General features: G+C 39.8%; 1 protein-coding gene and 1 long non-coding RNA gene across 4 annotated transcripts in view; one reads left to right on the top strand and one right to left on the bottom strand.

Annotated features, from left to right (window-relative positions):
- The window catches only part of LOC122156893, a 283,419-nt gene extending 264,651 nt beyond the window's left edge, over positions 1-18,768 (top strand). For all 3 annotated transcript variants that reach the window (XR_006167691.1, XR_006167692.1, XR_006167690.1), the window contains 3 exons: positions 15,990-16,105; positions 17,209-17,385; positions 18,665-18,768. This is a non-coding gene — a long non-coding RNA (uncharacterized LOC122156893). The remainder of the gene's footprint in view (positions 1-15,989; positions 16,106-17,208; positions 17,386-18,664) is intronic.
- Positions 1-18,880, bottom strand: part of ANTXR2 (ANTXR cell adhesion molecule 2) — a 100,482-nt gene that overhangs the window by 25,464 nt on the left and 56,138 nt on the right. The window contains exons 14-16 of the mRNA XM_042812141.1: positions 18,715-18,810; positions 14,733-14,900; positions 14,501-14,581 (exon numbers count right to left, since the gene is read on the bottom strand). Coding sequence (XP_042668075.1) covers positions 14,501-14,581; positions 14,733-14,900; positions 18,715-18,810 — 345 coding nt within the window. The remainder of the gene's footprint in view (positions 1-14,500; positions 14,582-14,732; positions 14,901-18,714; positions 18,811-18,880) is intronic.

Here is an 18,880-nt window from a genome sequence, read left to right as displayed (position 1 = left end):
GAGATGAAACAACTTTTCCAGAAGGTATAGTGTTCAATAATTAATATCTGCTGATAGTCCCTTCCCAAAGCAGAGCTTTGAAAGTAAAGCAGGCTCATCACTAGCTTACAGCTTGAAAAATCCTTAAAAAAGATTTGAGTAGTACGTCTGGAAAAAATCAGCCTCAAGAACTTAAAATACATAGGACTGAATTCACCACTAATATAAACAGATCTGTATCCACTTACATTAGAAGGTAATTCAGCACTTCCTCTCTCACCAATCATCATTATCTTACTACTTGCCTGGGAACACTGACATCCAAATACATGTAATAGAATCTGCCATTAATAGCAAGATAGAAATACCTCCTGTTGCTTTCACTATTTCATGTAGAATAGCACAGTAATAATAGCACAATGATAGCCACCTACTCAGGAAGATGTCTCTTACTGGACGCCCTGCAGGACAGACAGTGAATCATAACCAGAGGGACATACTCTAAGCCAAACATTCCGGTGAATATAGAACATAGTTTGCTATGGTTGCTGTTGTGTTCTCTTCTACCACTTATTTTATAGCTGCCAACCTCATTTTGTTAGGTGATGTCCAGTTAAATAAATAGTTCACTAAAACAAAAAATTACCTTTAAGCATTTACTGAAAATAATGGTATCTTTCATATGGATGAGATCTACATTGAATGCTGTCAGGGGGAGAATGAAATTCATTGACCAGAGACAAGTTTCAGATCTCAGAAGCCTTGATATCTTGTGTCTCTATCCCAAGTTGGTCCTTTAGAGGGGTGAGGAAGAAGCATGCCATCTCCTTAGAGACTAACTAGTGAAGATGAGATAATCCAAGGCTGAATCTCCACGGCAGCTTTTTACTGGATTTGATTTCTTCTGGCCTATGTATGTTTATCTACTCAATACATATCTTGTAGCTCTTGCAGCTGGTCCAGCAGCCAGACCAAGTTCATTCATAGCTGCCAGGGTGCTTCACATAACACTGCAAAGATGGGGCATTCACACTGGCCATGCCTGTCCTACCTTAAGTGCCTTTGTCTCCATACAGTTGACCCCTCAATCCTATAGGATCCAATCCACTCAAAGATGTGTGTGGTCCTCGGGTATGGATGCCCAAGGAGTAAAAGCAGGAATGGAGAAACTGTGCTAAGGAGATATGAGTCATCTATTCCAAACTGCTTAACAGTCTTCAACTAAAACAATTTTAAAAGTCATTTATTTCACAATTCAGTGAAAACCATGTGCGTGCTAGGGACATCAACGAGGAGTGGAGTGGCAGGTGCTAATCCCTCTGGCAACATTGACAGGACCAAGCAAACATGGATGCATTCAAGGCCAGGCTGGATGTGGCTCTGGGAAGCATGGTTTAGTGGTTGGTGACCCTGCCCATGACAAGGGGGTTGAAACTAGATGATCTTTTAGGTCCTTTTCAACCCAGGCCATTGTATGATTCTATGATACTTGGGCTCTGCAGAAGGCTGAAGCCCCTACATCTTCCTGCTTAGTTATATCTGACAGGGACCAGGAGGGACAGTGGGGCAATCTGACTCTCACTAGTGTAATTTACCCTTTGACACTACTACTGAGCACTGAATATTTACACGCATGTAAATTACGCACATGTGTACACGCAGAAGCCCAGACACAGAGAGTCAACAGTAGTTGAGCATCTAGTCAAATGTCCCTTGTTTGTCTAGGCTAAGAGGAGTGTGTGTGTGAAACAGAGGATGACAGGCTGCAATTATTCCAATGTAGTACTTGTACACTGAAGGAAGGCGGCTGGGAGGAGGTGTCAACTGCAGGTCATTAAGGCTGACAAGGGCTGCAGTCATCTCTAGCAGCTGGCCCTCTCCCAAGTGGGCTGACCAATGGTGCCATCACCTTGTCTCCGAGGAGCCTTGCAGGCACATGACGTAGGCCTCACAGAGTGAGTAAAGGAGATAGGAGTAATGCTAATTGTTGTTCAGAGCAATCATAAGCAGAAAGCACCACAAGCCACAATATTCTGACACTAGGCAGCTGATGTCTTTTATAAATACATATGGCTCCACATAGGTCAGCCTAGTCTGGCATATGATTTAACTTCATTTTACTTTTGTGCTATGCATAGGGTAAAATCTCTGTCTCTTAAGCTCCATGAAAAATGTTTTTTATTGATTAGACTTTTCCATGTACCAGTGTGGCACTGCACTTGTCTAGTGTTATTACAGGGAAGAAATGCCAGCATTTAAAAATGGCACCTGATTCTGTTTTCTAGTGAAGAGTTGACCCTGATACTGCAGTAGGACCCCTAGTAGTGGAAAGTAGCACCAAGGGGATGTTACATTGAATGCTATTTACCTGCACTTGATGGAGCTATGGAAACAAACCTATTTACGTCGCTCTTCTCTTGGGTCAAATGTGTTTGTCTCTGCTTTGAGAATTGAAGCATTTTCAGCCTCAAGCAATGGAATGTGAACTCTTCTACCCACATCATTTACCCTTCTTTTTCTGGCTGTTGTTCACAGGGCTCACTAGAGGCATCTCTGCTTCCCCCATCGTGTAAATGCTTTTGCCTTCATTAGTTGGTGTTCACATCATCTCCTAAAAATTGTCAGATACCATCACTGGCCTCATTCTTTATTACATTGTCCTCCTCAGATACTGTAACCCTTAGAAACCTGATGGCCTTTCTCTTGTGTCTTAATTACCACTCCTGCCACTCTGAGGAAGCCCTGCTGCTTTGGTCAGAGCAGCCTGCCTTTAGCAAAACTGCAATTCCAATGTGTGGCAGTGGCCCAGTTGCTAGGCCACTCAGCTTTTGAGTGGAAATCAAGAATTAGCCAGTTGGAAGATATGCTTTCTGTTTCTCTTGTACCTTTCTCCTGCTTTTGTTCAGTCTGTTCCATAACTTCACTCCAATCAACAGCATTTATGTCTCAGCTGAAATCTCGGTGGAGACAGCAGACTGGAAAGCAGCCTAAAAGAGGTGCCAGCTGTTTTCAGTCTGTGCAAACCCCCACCATCCTGGCTGGGAAAGAAAAGGAGGGTGGGCAGACCTTTAGGTGCCATGAATTGTCCTCGTGCTCTTGGTAAAAGTGTGTATAGTCCAGTTGGGAGCATCTCCCAGAGAGAACCACTGCACTCACTGATAGAAGCATCAAAACACATCCATGGATACATACATCCCTCCTGGTCTTCTGTTCATGATATGTGCTAAGACAGCTCTCATCCTTGTGCTACTCTCTCATAGTAACCTTCTTCCACAGTATTTCTTCTTACAAGATCAGAAATTATGTTCCACTTAACTAGGCAGAATATTAAAAGAACAACAACCCAAAATGCTATAATACTCCAGAGAAGAGAGCTCACAGCCACTCCACTTACAGTAACCATCTTATCAATGGTATCAATGTGGTAATTGAAAGGTTTCTTTCTGTTTATCTTCCTTAAGCTATTGAAATATGTTAAAACTAAATTGTGAAAAGCCTAAATCAAAGGTATTTTTCGGTACTACAGTTACAAGTTGTTATCAAAGTGGCAATTACCAATACACATCAGCAGCATGCACAATTATGTTGACTTTTAACATGTGCACCACCTTATGAATTGGATGTAATGAACAACACTGCAGCTGAAGACCAGCTATATTTACTACTCCTCAGATAAACCTTGGAGAAAACTTTGAAGTCCATACTGAAAACAATTGAAATGTGGAGATGCAGCACTTGGTTACATGGTTTTAGTGGGCACAGTGGTGGTGCATTAGTGGTTGGACTAGATGGTCTTAGAGGTCTTTTCCAACCATAATTATTCTAAAATTATGTATTTCAGGAACCAAAAACAGGAGGCAAATGCCATCACTAGGGATTGGCTACTGTGGGGAATTTCCAACTAGCATCACTCAATGCAGGCTGAGTGTGGGCAATCTGGATCAGCTGAACCAGAGTACTATGCTAGTAAGTCATTGGGCTTCTCAAGTACTTGTGACACAGAACACTCAAATCTTTAAAAGACAAAATTAAAATTTCTGCTTGCAGTTTGAGCCACTGTTGTAATGCTTATCTAGCAGACAGAACTGGCTTTTATTCAGGAAAAATATGTTATACTTGGCAAGAATTAAGCACGTGAAATTGTATAAAGCACTCTCCAAAGCTCAATGGCTTTGTGCTGTTGATTGATTTGGCCCTGACTAGGAGAAGTGCTAGACAGATGCAATTGGCCTTGATACTCCCAGGGTCAGTTCCACAGAGACATGAAGGCATACAATTTGGCGGAAAAAAAAAAAAAAAAAAGATGAACAAGATTTTGGTTCAGTAGGTCTGAATACTTTTACATGCGTCTACCCCCAAAAAACAAATGCTAGGAGCAGGAAGGGCTTCCAAGGAAAACAAGCATGACTCTTTAATATGCTGTGATTTAAGGGGGTGCAAATCCATGGCACCGTGTGCACAAGTCCCTGGTTTGCATTTGCAAGGCCAATCTTAGTGAAATTTGTTCTTTCTTGGATTTTCTTTCTCTCCACCAGAGTGTAGAGGATACTTTAATAATTTAACTAAGGATAGTTTTAATATATATGACATATAGGAATCATTCAAAGGGTAGAGTCAGTAACAAATATCAGGATGGAGATAACATTGTATCACTTCTTCTCCAATTACCACCAATAGAGATAGTAGTTTTTGGTTTTTTTTTTACTCTGCCAACCACACTGCACTTTCAATGCAACTCGATTTGAGAAATTAAATCCAGATTTCACAGTTTCCTAGATCCAACAGAAACACAATCCACTGCATCTTCCCAATCTTCTACACGCCCTTCTTTTCTTTTTGCTACTAATGCTGTTATCAGAGGGGAAAAACATATTTCGTTGCCATCGTAATCTTAATAAAATGCTCCACCAAGTTCATTAGCCACCTATGATCTCTGACCATCTGTTTGGGGTACATCTATCTCGTATTACCAAAGGGAACTGATGTCTACTAATGCATGGCAGATTGGTTGTTGGGCCTGACCCTGAATATCATTATGAAAATTACTGCAGAAATAAAAGGTCATTCCCATCAGCTGCCTGAGCCTCAAAGTGGCTATGAGAGGGCAGAAGCCTTTGTTTGTAGCCATTTTTATTTTATTAATAAAATTATATGCATGACCTGCAACTACTTGGGATTCAACTGTGGTAGGCACTCGAAATTCAAGATAGTGACCAAAGTTCTGCAGAAGTGAGGACAAATGTAACAGTCCACACAGGTGGGGAGCAAAGTCAAGAACAAGGCCAGAAGGCAGCGCTGGAAGAGGAAAGGAAGCAGTATGGACAGAAGGACATGCCCTAAAATGCAATACCTCTTTCCTGGGGTAAGTAGTTGTTTCTTACTGACAATGCACAGCATTTATATGATTTAGAGATGCACGACAGTTTGTTAAGATGAGAGGATGTGAGGTTTGCTAGAGAAGTCCTTCCTTGGAACTGAGTAACATCGTTAGAGACTTTTGGTTCTTCTGAAAATATTAAGCCCTAAACAACTGACTTTTTTTTCTGGGATCATTTTCTACAACTTCCTGAAGATACCTGTCTATCGTTTTACAACCACTCCAAGTTTTAGCAGGTTTTATAGCATAAAATATCACCCATCAACTTGGGCACAGAAAGATATGAAATGCTTTACCTGCTGACGTGTACTTTCCATCTGCATCTACCTTTTCTGATCATACAGTAATGTTTTGCATGCTGTAAGAAAATTTGTATTTCAGATCATCAAAGGATTTCTGTTGTTTCCAGTGGAAAAAATATAATAATGAAAATCCAATCGTCTTTAATTTCATCAAACTGATTCCTATTGGAGAGTTTGAATTATTAGGTGCAGTAAAAAAAAAAAAAAAGAGAGAGAGCAACACTGTGCAAGAAAACTAGAGATAGAAATGTGCATAAGAAAGAAAGTAATCCTTGTATATGAATGATCAATGCAGAGCCCTAGAGTAAAAGCAATGCAGTGGTAATTGAAGTGCTGTCCTTAGTGGGTTATGTTAAACATTCAGAGGCTATAGGTCAGTGAAACTGTTACTTATCATCTGGTTAGCTGTCCAACAGTGGCTGCTTAAGAAAGACAGCGAGCTTAGCTCATTTAAATTGAAGTGATTGATTTTCATTTAGCATTTGTCCACCACGGTTATCAGAAGTTGCAAAATTCATTTCAGAGTGACTTAAAAGGAACGGAATTATTTGTATCCATATATATTTAGTGACACAAAGCAGCATTAATAACTCCACTGCTTATAATTGAATTAATTTTTTTAAAACTGCATTTAAATTACATGAAGGCTGTGACACAAGCTATCAAAAACCAGCACATTCAATATTAAAATTAAATGTTAAGGCTGAGGGCATGCCATTATGTCACACTACTGGGGGACAAAACTCAAATTATCAAGACATTCTAATTTATGGATGGATGTCTGCCTGAACTTTTAAGTGTAATGGACTTTGGCAATGTATGGCACACTCGCTTCTTTTAGTAGGTAGGAATTTCCTCTTGAGACAAAACATGCAGATGAAGATCGGAGGCATATGTTACTTGAAGGCACTCCATGAAGATTTTAAAGCTAGTAGAAAATATTACAGCTTTTGCTTACAACTCAAAAGCTTATTTTTTTTTAATTCTAAATGGACCTGTACTTCACTATGGACTTAAGAAATGCAAAGATTAATTTAAAAAGAAAAATGTTATTTATTTCTGAGAATGCAGTAAAAATATCAGAAGAAAAAAAAATTCTTCTCTTTTTCTGCACTACCCACTTCTAACAGTCACATTTGGCAGAAATCCTTCCAAACTTTTTAATGCAATCAATGTCAAGATTATGGAGCAGCTCCATCACCCTGCCTTCTTTTTGATAATGTCGTATTAAAACTAATGAGAAGATTTACACACATGAAATTATTAGGATATGCAGCTGTTTTCAGGCTTAGTGCCACTGTTGTTATGATACAGTGACAGTATCTGGGTGGAGCTGCTTATGCACACTTGGTCCTCAAATAGCTATAACCGAGCACAGCTTCATAATAATCTCATTTTAAGTGAATAAACAACTCTGAGGTCCAGGCTGCCACGGATACCTACAGGTAGCACTTCAAAGTGACACATAGTGACTCAGTTTCTAAAAATGCTCTTCTCAAGATGTTTTCTCAAGGCTTTCCTTTTGCTTAGAGAATTAGAGCTCATAATGTCAAAGGCAAGGCAGCCTGTTTCTTCTCCCAGTAACAGTTTGAGCCTCCCACCTCACTCTGACCTCAGGTTTCCTATCCCGGATCCCCTCTCACACCCGGTTGGTTGATTTCCATCATTAGTTGTCTTTGTTGATATGAAGTATTTGTGCTGATTTTCTCCAAATGGCAACGAAGTCACAGTCTGAATCTTGTTAAACATGCCAGACCACTGTTGGAAAGATCTGAAATCTTCCATTTCTACAGCTATGGAGAATCCCATCTCCAATGAACTCTACCACTCCTAATAATCATTTTGAGCATGAGGGCTAGAATGAGTAAAGCATTATTTCTGCTCCAAATAAACTGTTTTCATTTAGATGTTGTCAAAAAATGAAAAGTAAAGGAGTAAGGACACAACTATGGGAAATTCTTCGCTGATTGTGCATAAGCCAATAGGATGCCTTTTCATCCACATATAGTGTGTATATTGCGTACAACATGGTTTCAAATTGTTTTAGTTCCTTCTCCTTAACTGTGACCCTCTGGAAAAGCAAACCCAGAGCTGTGTCAAGGAAACACAGTCATTAAAGTCATTTCATCCTTGGATTTCAAATTTGTGATGAGGTGGAAGAATTGGTGCCAGTGTTTGAAATCAAATTCTGACCTCTTCTTCAGTCTGCTAACAAGAAGCATTCCCAGCTTGTTGACAAACTCTCAAGACATCACAGCAATGGATTATCTGCCAGATCAGTGAGGCACCTTCTTGGGAAGTCCACTGTTACTGTGCTGTTCCTGCTCAGCAGAAGCACCTCAGATGCTAAGTGAAAATTTACAGATTTACAGCTCAACTGACTGCTGAATGACTAATACAAAGCAGCACTAATGCTCACAAGTCCCAGTAGTCCAAGTGGAGTTAGAGAGGTTGTTCAAGAGGAGGAAGATCTTGCAAGAGCAAGAAAATGGAAGAAGAAAGCCGTAAATCTTCCACAAATGGGACCTTGCTAGGAAAATAACTGAGCAATTAGTCAAAATCTATTTGTTTTTAAGTACACTAGAATTGCTCACCAGTTAATTCCAATGAAATTCAGGTTGAAGCAGAAAGCCACAGTGAATCCTCGGAAGTTGGGTGCATTTATGGGATGCCCCTTTGTGGTAGTGCAATAGGTAATGCATCACTACTAAAGGAAGACTGGATGCAATTTACTACGGGAAACGAGCAAAAGTTTTGACTAACCATTTAAAGAGGTAACGCAATACTCAGCACGGGCATGATGAAAGAACTTTCAGCCCTTTGGCTCTATTTTTGTGTATGCGATGAATGATATAATGATATATGTGATTAATGATATAACAATCATCTGTAAATGGTGGAGCTACAGAAATGTACAGCACAGTTTGCATCTACGCAAAATTCAAATGCCAGGTCTCTGTCACAGTGTTTTCTCTTCTTGCCTAGTTTATATGCTCAATCCATAATTTAATACTTCTTCCTGCATACGGTATTTTGGTAAACATCAAAGCAGTGTTACGGGATTTATCACATAGTTACATAGCGGCAGCTATGGGGAGTTACACCTCTATTCATTCTGACTGTCTAGCAGTAACTTGTTTAAAAATAAAAAAGGGAAGAGTGAATGCATGAACCTAAGCTCCAGGAAACTGTGAAAGATAGAACTGGTTATGTTTCTGTTTGAGATCTGTAGGTGTCTTCATGGCCAGAGGCACACAACAACACGTGCTGCACATTTGTTAAACACCAATCTTATGCAAATCTGCGTATCAGATATATCCATTTGCAAAATACTCTAGTTAAATGGCATATATAATGAAAATGGCTACAAAGACGTATGAATGTAGAGGTGTACTGTTTATTATGTGGAAATGTAACCTGTGTGCACTGTGTTTTTTGATTTTCATCAAATATTGCCAGAGAGCATGTGATGCCTCTGCATCCAAATGTTTCTCACTGCTATTTGTATACATCCATACATACATATCTGCACTTCATACAGAAATATACGTATGTGTAAATTGTGTGAATGTAAATATAAGATATGCCATATGTCCCAAAAGTCCCAAAAGAGCATCTGATGTTGATGTGTAGACAGTATGTTAAGGATCTTCCTAATTAATAACCCAGATTAAAACCTCTTGGCAATCAATTAAGATTAATGACAGAAGTCACTCTCTATCCCCCTGCGCCCGCATATCGGGCTGTGAAAACCCTGGGTCGTGAAACTTTAATCCTGTTATCTGCTGCCTTCTCCATCTGAAAAGCCTACAGATTAACAGAGCAGACATTATCGAATTTACAACCAGCCGCTCGGACAGCTGCCCTACTTTCAGCAGTTAATGGAAAAGGAACTAATCTGGTTAAGAGCATGGGACTAGTTCATAAATCTGGGTGCACAAGACAGTTAAAGCTGTCACGTCTCTTCTGGATGGCAGTGACTGAATTAACCTGTCGGCTTTCTTCCTGCTGCATCTTGAAGGCGATCAGTCTTTCTGTAAGCTGACTAATGAGACACTCAACATTCACATAAACTAAAATTCACATTCCCTCCCTGTAAAGGCTGTGTCCAGGCTGGGTGTTGTTTTATGTCTGAGTTTGGTTGAATACACAAAGCATTCTCTTTGCTGGAAGCCAGGCAGTAATCAAATATAACTTTTTACTGCAATCTGCTCCATAAGAAGTTGTGTTGAGGAATTAAGGAAACCATCTTCCCCCCTTCAAACTGTGCAGAATGAAACAAACGGTGAGGGACATTGAGCTGAAAAATGAAATGTTTTCTTCTTAATACAGCACGGATGGGGTCAGGGGTGGAAAGAATGGTAATGCTCCTTGGGCTGCTGGAGATGGTGTTTGACAGCTGTAGCAAATTCACATGACTTTTCCTCTCAACAGGCATTCTCTCTGTGCTGCCAGTACAGCTCGAGTTACAGCAATGCCTGGTAGGGTGTATCTTACCCTAAAACACTTAGCTGTTTCTAAACTACTAAAACCAGCAGGAATTCCTCTGGCTGCACACACCATGGGGGCAGCTCCACTTTTTAGAATGCTCTGTTAACCTTGGTTGGTCTGGTTGTGGCATCAACCAGAGGTGCATGCTATACTTTGGTATGGCACTGCTCCCATCAGGACCATCACCCACCTGTACAGCTGCTGTTGTCTTGCGGCAATGGGAACACAAAGGCACTTATTTCATTCATAGAAGTGTTTGTGCTCATACTATTGAGTTCTGAATGCTCATTTAAAAAAAAAAAGCAACAGCTCTCATCTACACAAAGGCAGGGAGTACCAAAGTGACTGCCTGCACCTATGGGAAAATATTCTTATTTTCACAATACTGGGACATCATTGTCTTTTCATGAAGATGACTGCTACTGCTTTTTCTGAAACCTCATTCAGTGCTTCACTCACCAGGATACATTGCTTTCTATTGGAGACCAACCTCTGGATTCAGTCGGAATGGGGCAGTTTGAAATTACTGCTCTTAAAATGTTCCCTACCATTTTCTTTAACTTAAACTGAACTTCAGAAAGTGAACTTAATAATTTACCAATAATCTTACTGTGGAAGTTTAGGAAAAACACTGGCTCCAGTTTCGGTCTGCACAGACAAATTTTTGCTTGGAGAAATGGCAGAAAGCAGAAAACATTGAAGAAGAAGAGGTGCTCTTTACCTCTCCTCTCATCTCACTTTATAACCAGTTTTGCATCTTCCAACCACTGCAGCCGTTCAGGAGATCCCAGATAAAGATAAGCATTACTTTATGAATTCTTGGGTTTCTTTTAAAATTCTTAGCCAATGTTTTCTTTGATATCATTGCTTCTACATCATTCCATATTATCAGTGAATTAAGAGCTCAAGTGAAAAGTATCCCATGGTAATGCAAATTGCTGCTAGGTGCAAGCAGTTGAACTTTTCATTGGTACCTGTTAAAGCATGGTGTAGAAATGAAACTTGGGGTTGTCCTAGGCACTGCAGTTGGTCTTTGATTCAAAACACTGAGAGCTCACTCTCAGTGAAGGGACTCCCAGCCTCAGCCTTCTAACAGTTCCTTTTATATTCTCTAACTGAAAGTCTGAACGAATGATTTAATGTTTTCTGCCTGTGCCCAGTGTAGAAACTACTGAACAAACACAAAGGGAATAGCAACATGGGCCTCATCTCAGAGAATATCATAATGTCAAAGTCTTTTGAACTGTGAATTTGTGATGCTAACAGAATTACAACACAAAATTCTTTTGCATAACATAGAGACGCACACAAAGTAACATTACATTAAACAGATGTTCCTATGAATTTTGCAGCCATTACTACAAATTCATCTTTGAAGCATGTAAACGCTAACAGGTTTAAAATTATATATATGAGTGTGGTTTTCTTATGCTTTTTTGTAACATCAAAAAAACTAGAAATGCCCTGTAGTTCTACTATAGAAACCTATTGTTGAATGAACTACGGATTTTTTTTCCTTTTCCCAGCCACATATGTTCACATTCTGACTGTGCAAAATCTTAACTATGACTGCCATGGGCCATTTGTAGACTTATAAGAATTTTGTGCAGATTACAGCAAGCAGTAAGGCTATACTAAGTATTTGAGGAACATTAATGACAACCTCGAGGTGCTAAATCAGAAAATAAACTGAAGAATTTTTGTAAGAGAATAGGCCCCTAATGATCACAATGCAAACCACTGCCAAGTTTCTTTCTCATATAAACTCTATGTCAGAGGTGTTCCAGTATAGAAACAATGGCAGATGCTCCCCATGCATGCATTCAAAATAACACTGAAAATAACATTATGGGCTGAAGGTTGCCTAAAACCCTTGGTCATTTAAGTGGTTTAACAAACTACCCTAAAACTACAGTGATTCCTTATTTTTTACCCCTTACATAAAGAAAAGAAAGCATAAATACGAGTAGGAACATGGGGTAATGAATCATTTATAAATTATCTTGTTAGCAAAGAAAACAAAACATTGCTTTGAAAACAAAATAATCTCCTGCCGCAGACTCCACTATGTTTGATGGGAGCCCTTCAAAAGATCCATGGCTTAATGGAGGCTGTTTGTGTGGGGACTTCGATCTGTACCTGCTGTCCCCTGTCACTCCCGGGGAACTCGGCGGCAGATGTTGCAGCGCTAAGTTGTCTCTGAAGTGGCTCTCCATCCTCATCTCCCCACCACAACAGAGTCAAACTATATTAGATCTCTTTATTTGTGCCCGAGGCATGTTTGGGAGCGCAGCTGTGTCCACCCCCAATCTACCTTTAGTGTTTCAGCCCCCAGGCGGCAAATGGGAGACCAAAACTGTTCTGCCACTCTCAACTACATCTGCTGACAATCCAGCCGCCTCGCTGCAGGCTGCCGAGGACCTGTGCAGATGTCATCAACAACCTGCTAGCTCACACCTGTACCGGCGTCCCCAGCCTCACCATTGCTGGCTGAAAAATGCATGGCTCCAAGGACTGCCGTCCGCAATCAAAGCTCCTTCACTCAGCTGCATGCAGCCTCTGACCAGGCCACCTCAGCATTAGCTGGCAACATGGAAGAGTGGGAGACGGGGGAGGAGGAAGATTTGCTTTGATACTTCACGCTTAAATTTCAATTACTTGATCAAGGAACTGAATTCAGCAGAGAATTCTTCTGCAAGTGGGAACTACCAAATTCCTAGGCAGTAAAAGGAAGAAAATAAAAGAGTTGCTTTGCTGCTGTTTGCCATAAAAGTGTCTCCCAGTTAGGTGCATGCACATGTGTATTTCACTCTACATATGTGTCTGCTTATCATACTGACTTCAACTCACCAGGGGAACAGCATAGGATGTGCAGCCAGCAAATCATGAACTAGGGAGGTGTATTTTTTTTTCTTCCGAGATATAAAATACTGAGACAGGCACAAATAGCATTCCTACAGTACTACAAGTCACACCTTAATGATCATTATTTTGATCTCAATTCATTTGTAGAAATTCCATTCCCCTTTTCAGTAAAGATACTGAAGGTTAGTGAGATACCTCTCTGTTTTTTATAAGCCAAGATGTTGGTCAATGTCATTCTGTCAAATCCAGAGAGGACGGATGCCTGATTTCTTACTGGGCCAAAAATGATTTCCCTGGTAATCCAATTTTCACAAAACCACAGAATTTCCAGTAATTGCCATTCTCATGGCCAGAAATCCTCAGAACAGAGCCTGACTGACAATTGTAGCCTGTTCAGGTAAAGCCAGATCAGGCATCAGTGTTTCTATTTACATTGAATTTACTTGTTAAAGTACTGTATATTTTGCATGAAAAATTACTACTGTTCATTTTTCCATATGACATGAATAACCCATTCAAGCAGTAAACAACATGCAAACATAACAACCAGAACGCTAACATCAGTATCTGATAGCCATACAAAGAGTATGCTTCTGTATGGGAACTGCTGAATCACAGCCTGAACCTCTGATTGATCACCTGAGGCGAGCAATGAGTCAGCCACAGGAGCACAGGTAAAGGCAATTCAGCTGTGCTGCTAGAAGGGGTGGAGCCTGGCTGCACCTCTCCTAGACCCCTTTAAAAGCTGACTGCCAGGGGGGAAGGATCTCTTCTGGAGATCTATTCTGCTGGAGTTTTGTGAGTGAGCCCTGGATATGGGTAAGCATCCTATCTTTTCTGCTTTGGAGTAATAACTATGTAACCAAGCTCTCTAGTATGCCTCGTAACTATAACATCTGTACATTCATTGATTGTACAGCTTCCTATTTCCAGTTCTGTGAGTTGTCATTCTGCAACTTCCAAATGCATGCCCTTGTCCTAGATAAATCCCTAGATAAAACTTTTTCTTATGTGAGAACAGCACCAACCACCAGCCCTATTATCAGGCAGATAACCTAAAGAGTGATTACCTCTCTTTCCATCAGAAGTAGCTCCTTCCCTTTAAAATCTCTAATTCTTATGTTGTCTTCATGGGATATGTTGCAAAAATAGCAGCTCTCACACACTGTTGCTTTAAGGTAACTGAGAATCTGATCTGCCATGCCCATCTGTTGGTGGGGCAGTGTGTTGAGAAGAAGTTTCCATCTCACTTACAGGAAATAGTTTGCTCCTACAGCTCTTCAAATGTGTCACACACGGGAATGCATATCTTTCAATGTACCTTTTTTTACCATTGCATTATTTTTTTCTGTTGTGCCATTCTTTTTATTGCACTGCTTTCTTTCATTAAGGCCATGGAATTACCAGTGTTCAGCAGCTGATGTACCCTGGCTGTAACATGCCCCTTTTTTGCCCACCACAATTGATACACTCGCGCTGCACAAACCTCATCTCCTTGTTGTGGTCGCATCAAAGAGACTCTGTCATACTGTCTTCGTAACAGTGCCCACAGTGCATCAAGTCGACCCTGTGGCAACAGAGCAACAGGACTCTGAGTATGATAAAACAAAATCTCATTTATTTCAGTATATTCAGTTCAGCTTGTGTAAGATGAGTAAGGCACACAAAGTCCTACCTTTAGTACAAAACTGCACTGTACTGAAGACTAAAAAGCTTACCTTAATTGGTGTATACCACTTCTCCTGAATGACTGGTGAGGTAGGCTTTGGTTTAGGTGGTTTTGGATGAAAAGGTTCTTCTGGTTCTTCTGGGAGTTTCACCACAGCATTTTTTGCTTTTTCTAATCGAGCCCCTTCTTCAGTGGATCCTTTGTCCCCCCAGCGAACCTAAAAAAAAAAAAAAAGCCAGAGTTTAGATATAAACACAATGCAGACAAATGACCAGGGAACTATGGCTGAAAAAGTTTAAATTTGGAAGAAACTCTGAATTAACAGGAGAACAGAAAATGTTCACTCCTCCTTTTTGATAACAAGCATCTTACTTAAATGCATATGTGTGATTTTTTTTTTTTTTTTGTTTTTTCCATCTCACAAAGGCAAATAATTAAGAGAAATACTGAAAGAAAATCGTATCATACACCTCACAGACTGCAAAGCAGACAGGAAATCTGATTTATCCTACACCTCTACCTGACACTGATGAAAGCCTCAATTTCAGCCACCCCAGATTTACTAACACAGTGTGCTTCCTGAGAATCCCAGTTTAGATGGAAGGTGTTACTTCAGCACTACTGAACAGAAACTCAGTGGTGCTATTCAGAGACTTTTAAGTAGCTCTCCATACTGGAGAAAATATAGATGAAGCAGTCACCTGCATAAGTAAATGTGTAACATGTAACTAACTGTAAGTATCTATATCACTGCATTAAGAGCACTAAACATACACGGAAGGGGATGTTTGTTGGAAGGGGATGGAAACCTGGAGTATTGCTGCTGATGAGACAAATGCCTATTTCCACTTCTCTAGAAGGTTCTAATTACCAGGCTATATAGAGAAAGTACAGAAAAACATCTTTCCTCCAAGAGAGATGATTTTTGCTATGGTAATCTTATTTCTTACTATAATTGGAAACATGGTGCAGCAATTATTTTTGCTGTATCCTTCAAGCAAACAAGCCTAGGGAAGACTCTCAACTTCTCATCTCGAAAGAGAGTATAAAAGCTATGGTTGGAGCTTAAAAGTTCTTGGTAAAAGTGGCCCCAATTATGTTCAGTGCAAGACTTTCTGTACCCTGCCTCCTCTTTCAAGCTAGAGTATAAGGAGGATGTGATAAACCAAAAGACAGCAAATTAAGTTCTGACAGTAGATCTTGCATAAACGTGATGTTTATGCTGGTGAGTCATGAAATCGCTGACTGAAAAAAGCAAACTATTCTTACAAAACTCCACCTACACACTTTTTTTTTTTTCCCCCAGGGATCTCCTAACTAGATATGCCAGGCATGAAAAGAGATGAATCAAAATAAGAATAATTGAAGAATACTCACCCTTTCCCTCAGGGAAAGAATTAAGAGCATCACTGCAACTGCTTGGTAGGTATACCCCATTTCTATCTTGCTGCTTATCAATTCAAACACTTTAAAAAAGGGCAGAAAAAATAGTGGGATGCAACAAATCTCCCACTGCAAAAGGGCACAAGATTGTTTTGTAAAAAGAAATAAGCTGAGTTTTCTTTCTGCTGCCAGGACAAAGGAAGAAGGCTGCTTCAGGTCTTGCTAGGGACACCATACTGTACTGAGATCACTATTCAATGGGATGAGGGTTGGCAGCAACCTGCTTTCTTTGTCATCCTAAGTTCCATATGCAAAACATGCTGATAAAGAAAGTGAGGGAAATATACAGGCAAGTCATAGTCTGCCCTCTTTCAAACATACAAAATAACCTGGAAGAAAATTTTATCACCATCACAAAGAGTCTGTTAACAATGTAATCTCAGTAGAGAGAATGAGAGCAGCAAAGTACAACAGAGCTTGATTTGGTCCCTAATGCTATATGTCACCTGTGTAAAAAAAAAAAAAAAAAAAAAAAAAAAACCATAATTTCCTAGAAGGGTTATTGTTTTGACCCTTACTGTTATTTTGGACTTTGCCACTTGGCTTGCTTAGTGATATCCACTTTTCACAGGGGAGTCTTGTCTCTACAATAATAGAATTGGCTTTCATGTCCAAGTAGACCCTGCTGAGTCATTAAAATGCATCTGTATCTTTCACTGTGATCAATGGTACTTTTACAATGTTTTTTATGAGGTTGTTAAAATGTATTTTAAACACTGTTAAAGCCATTTAGAGATACATGGTAGATTCCTTACTGATGGCATGACTTTCTCCTTCAGATTTAAATAGCTTCACCAGAAGAAACCAAAATTTGTAGATTCTGACATCACAACTTTGATAGTAAAACCAATTGTCTGTAATGAGTAATATCCAGAAATGATATCTTAAAACTTTGAAGCAATGTCAGAAGACAAATCTAGGAGGAGTGAACATCCTGGCTACGTTATCATGGTCTATCACAGAGGAGCAAAAGTAGTGGGGAAGAAAGGAATGCCCTGGAAGAGAAGAGTAAGCATAGAGAAGTAGGGAAGGACTGCTGAGTGGAAATGTAACAGTTTGTTCTCTACTTTTCTCTGTCTAAGGAAACAGCCCAAAAGTCAAGCTGTCAGGAGAACGGCAAAAGAACAGAATGCAGAGAAGCAAGAAAAAAAACCCACGTAACTGAATTGCCATCTGAACTAAAAACGCTGAAGAAAACGAAATGACTAGACCATTCAATTTTTCATTGGCCACAGAATCCACTGCCCTCTCATTGTCAGGTAAGGAATAACCTCTCTTAGACCTGTTTACTTTCATCATGCTCTAAGACAGTGATAAGTGCAAGGTGCAAACAGCTGGAAACAGGCAGTTAAGCCAGCATTCCCTCAGCCCCATTACTATAGGTTCCATGGAACAGAGGAGGAAGAGCCTCATATTTAAGTGCTGTGACATTTAAGGTGAGGTGACCAGCTGAGTACCCCCAGCTTCCAGAGAAGAATAGACACAGCTTCATAGAATAAGGGGCCTCTCACGAGTCTGTGCAGTTTAATTTGACTTACAACTATACATCTTTATTCCTACTACAGATAAAAATGTTTTTAACTTAATTATTACTTTATCCTCCTTTCTTTGAAAAGAAAACGCCATATATTTGCCATATGATAAGAATGTATTTCTTAATGCTAGAGATATTATTTCTGTTCATTTGAATATATATCAGATTTCTGTTTCACTTGACAAGATCCTCTGTACAAACTGTAATGTTATAAACCCTCAAACCTCTTCCTGGAGGCTCATTATGGCTCCTTTGAAAAAATCCAGGCTTGTTATTCTTTATGTCGGAAAGCACTACACAAAATGGTTTGTTTCTGAAAGCTGAGGCTCTTCTAAATTAGCAGTTCTGAATTGCTAAAGGAAACACGTATAAACAATAGAACTTTAAACTTGCACATTCTTCTGCTGCATTTCAAAAGGACTCAGGCAAAGCCATTTCTTAGGCTGATACACTTATAGTTTGATCAAGACATAACTATATGGCCTAGGTGGGAATTTCAGAGACAGTTTCCTAGATTAAACTTAAAGACAGAAAACTGCTTTGCAAATTCCATAAAGGCTGACTTGACTGTAAAATCTGACATAAGGACGTGCACATTTTCATTCTGTTTTAATTAACATGATGCTATCGTGTCTCTTCAAAGACAGGCACTGTTGTTGCTGTGAGTTCCTTTGGGATCAAGCCTCTCCTTAGCATCACCATTGTCAACGCATTTGGCTGGCCCACAGTTGGAGGACTTATGTTTCACTGTAATTTCTTCCAAAACATTCAGAAAAGGCTCTCACTCTCTCCTTCTCATTAGCTTGATGGAAAGAGCATGTCTTCAAGCAGCTATTTAAAGTTCCAGTCAAATGGAACTACAGAAAGCTGTTCTTTCATAAGCAGGGTCAAAATTATTTGATAGGGTAAAAATGTCATAAGGCTTATGTCATTGGGAAAGAAGCAAACATTATACCATTGTATTTCCAGTACACTTTCAAAGTCTTTTTTTCCACCACTTGCAGCCTCAGAGACCTTGTATTTCAGTGAGTTACCACCCTTATATTGTACAAACCTCCATCCTTTTGATTCCTCCGACTCCTCGTCCACCATAATAGGAAGCATCCACTGTGGGCCATTTCTTGGTAGGTAAGGGTTCTTGTTCCTCTTCCTGTCAATAAATTGAAACACACTTGCTTTTAAAAGATATTTATTTACTTATTTATTTAGTAGGTATCTTT

Source organism: Centrocercus urophasianus, unplaced genomic scaffold (assembly GCF_019232065.1).
Source record: "Centrocercus urophasianus isolate 14NV4802_14NV808 unplaced genomic scaffold, USGS_Curo_1.0 seq_13, whole genome shotgun sequence".
NCBI lineage: Eukaryota > Metazoa > Chordata > Aves > Galliformes > Phasianidae > Centrocercus > Centrocercus urophasianus.
Note: the sequence above shows the minus strand (reverse complement) of the source record. Positions and strands in the feature narration are given on the sequence as shown.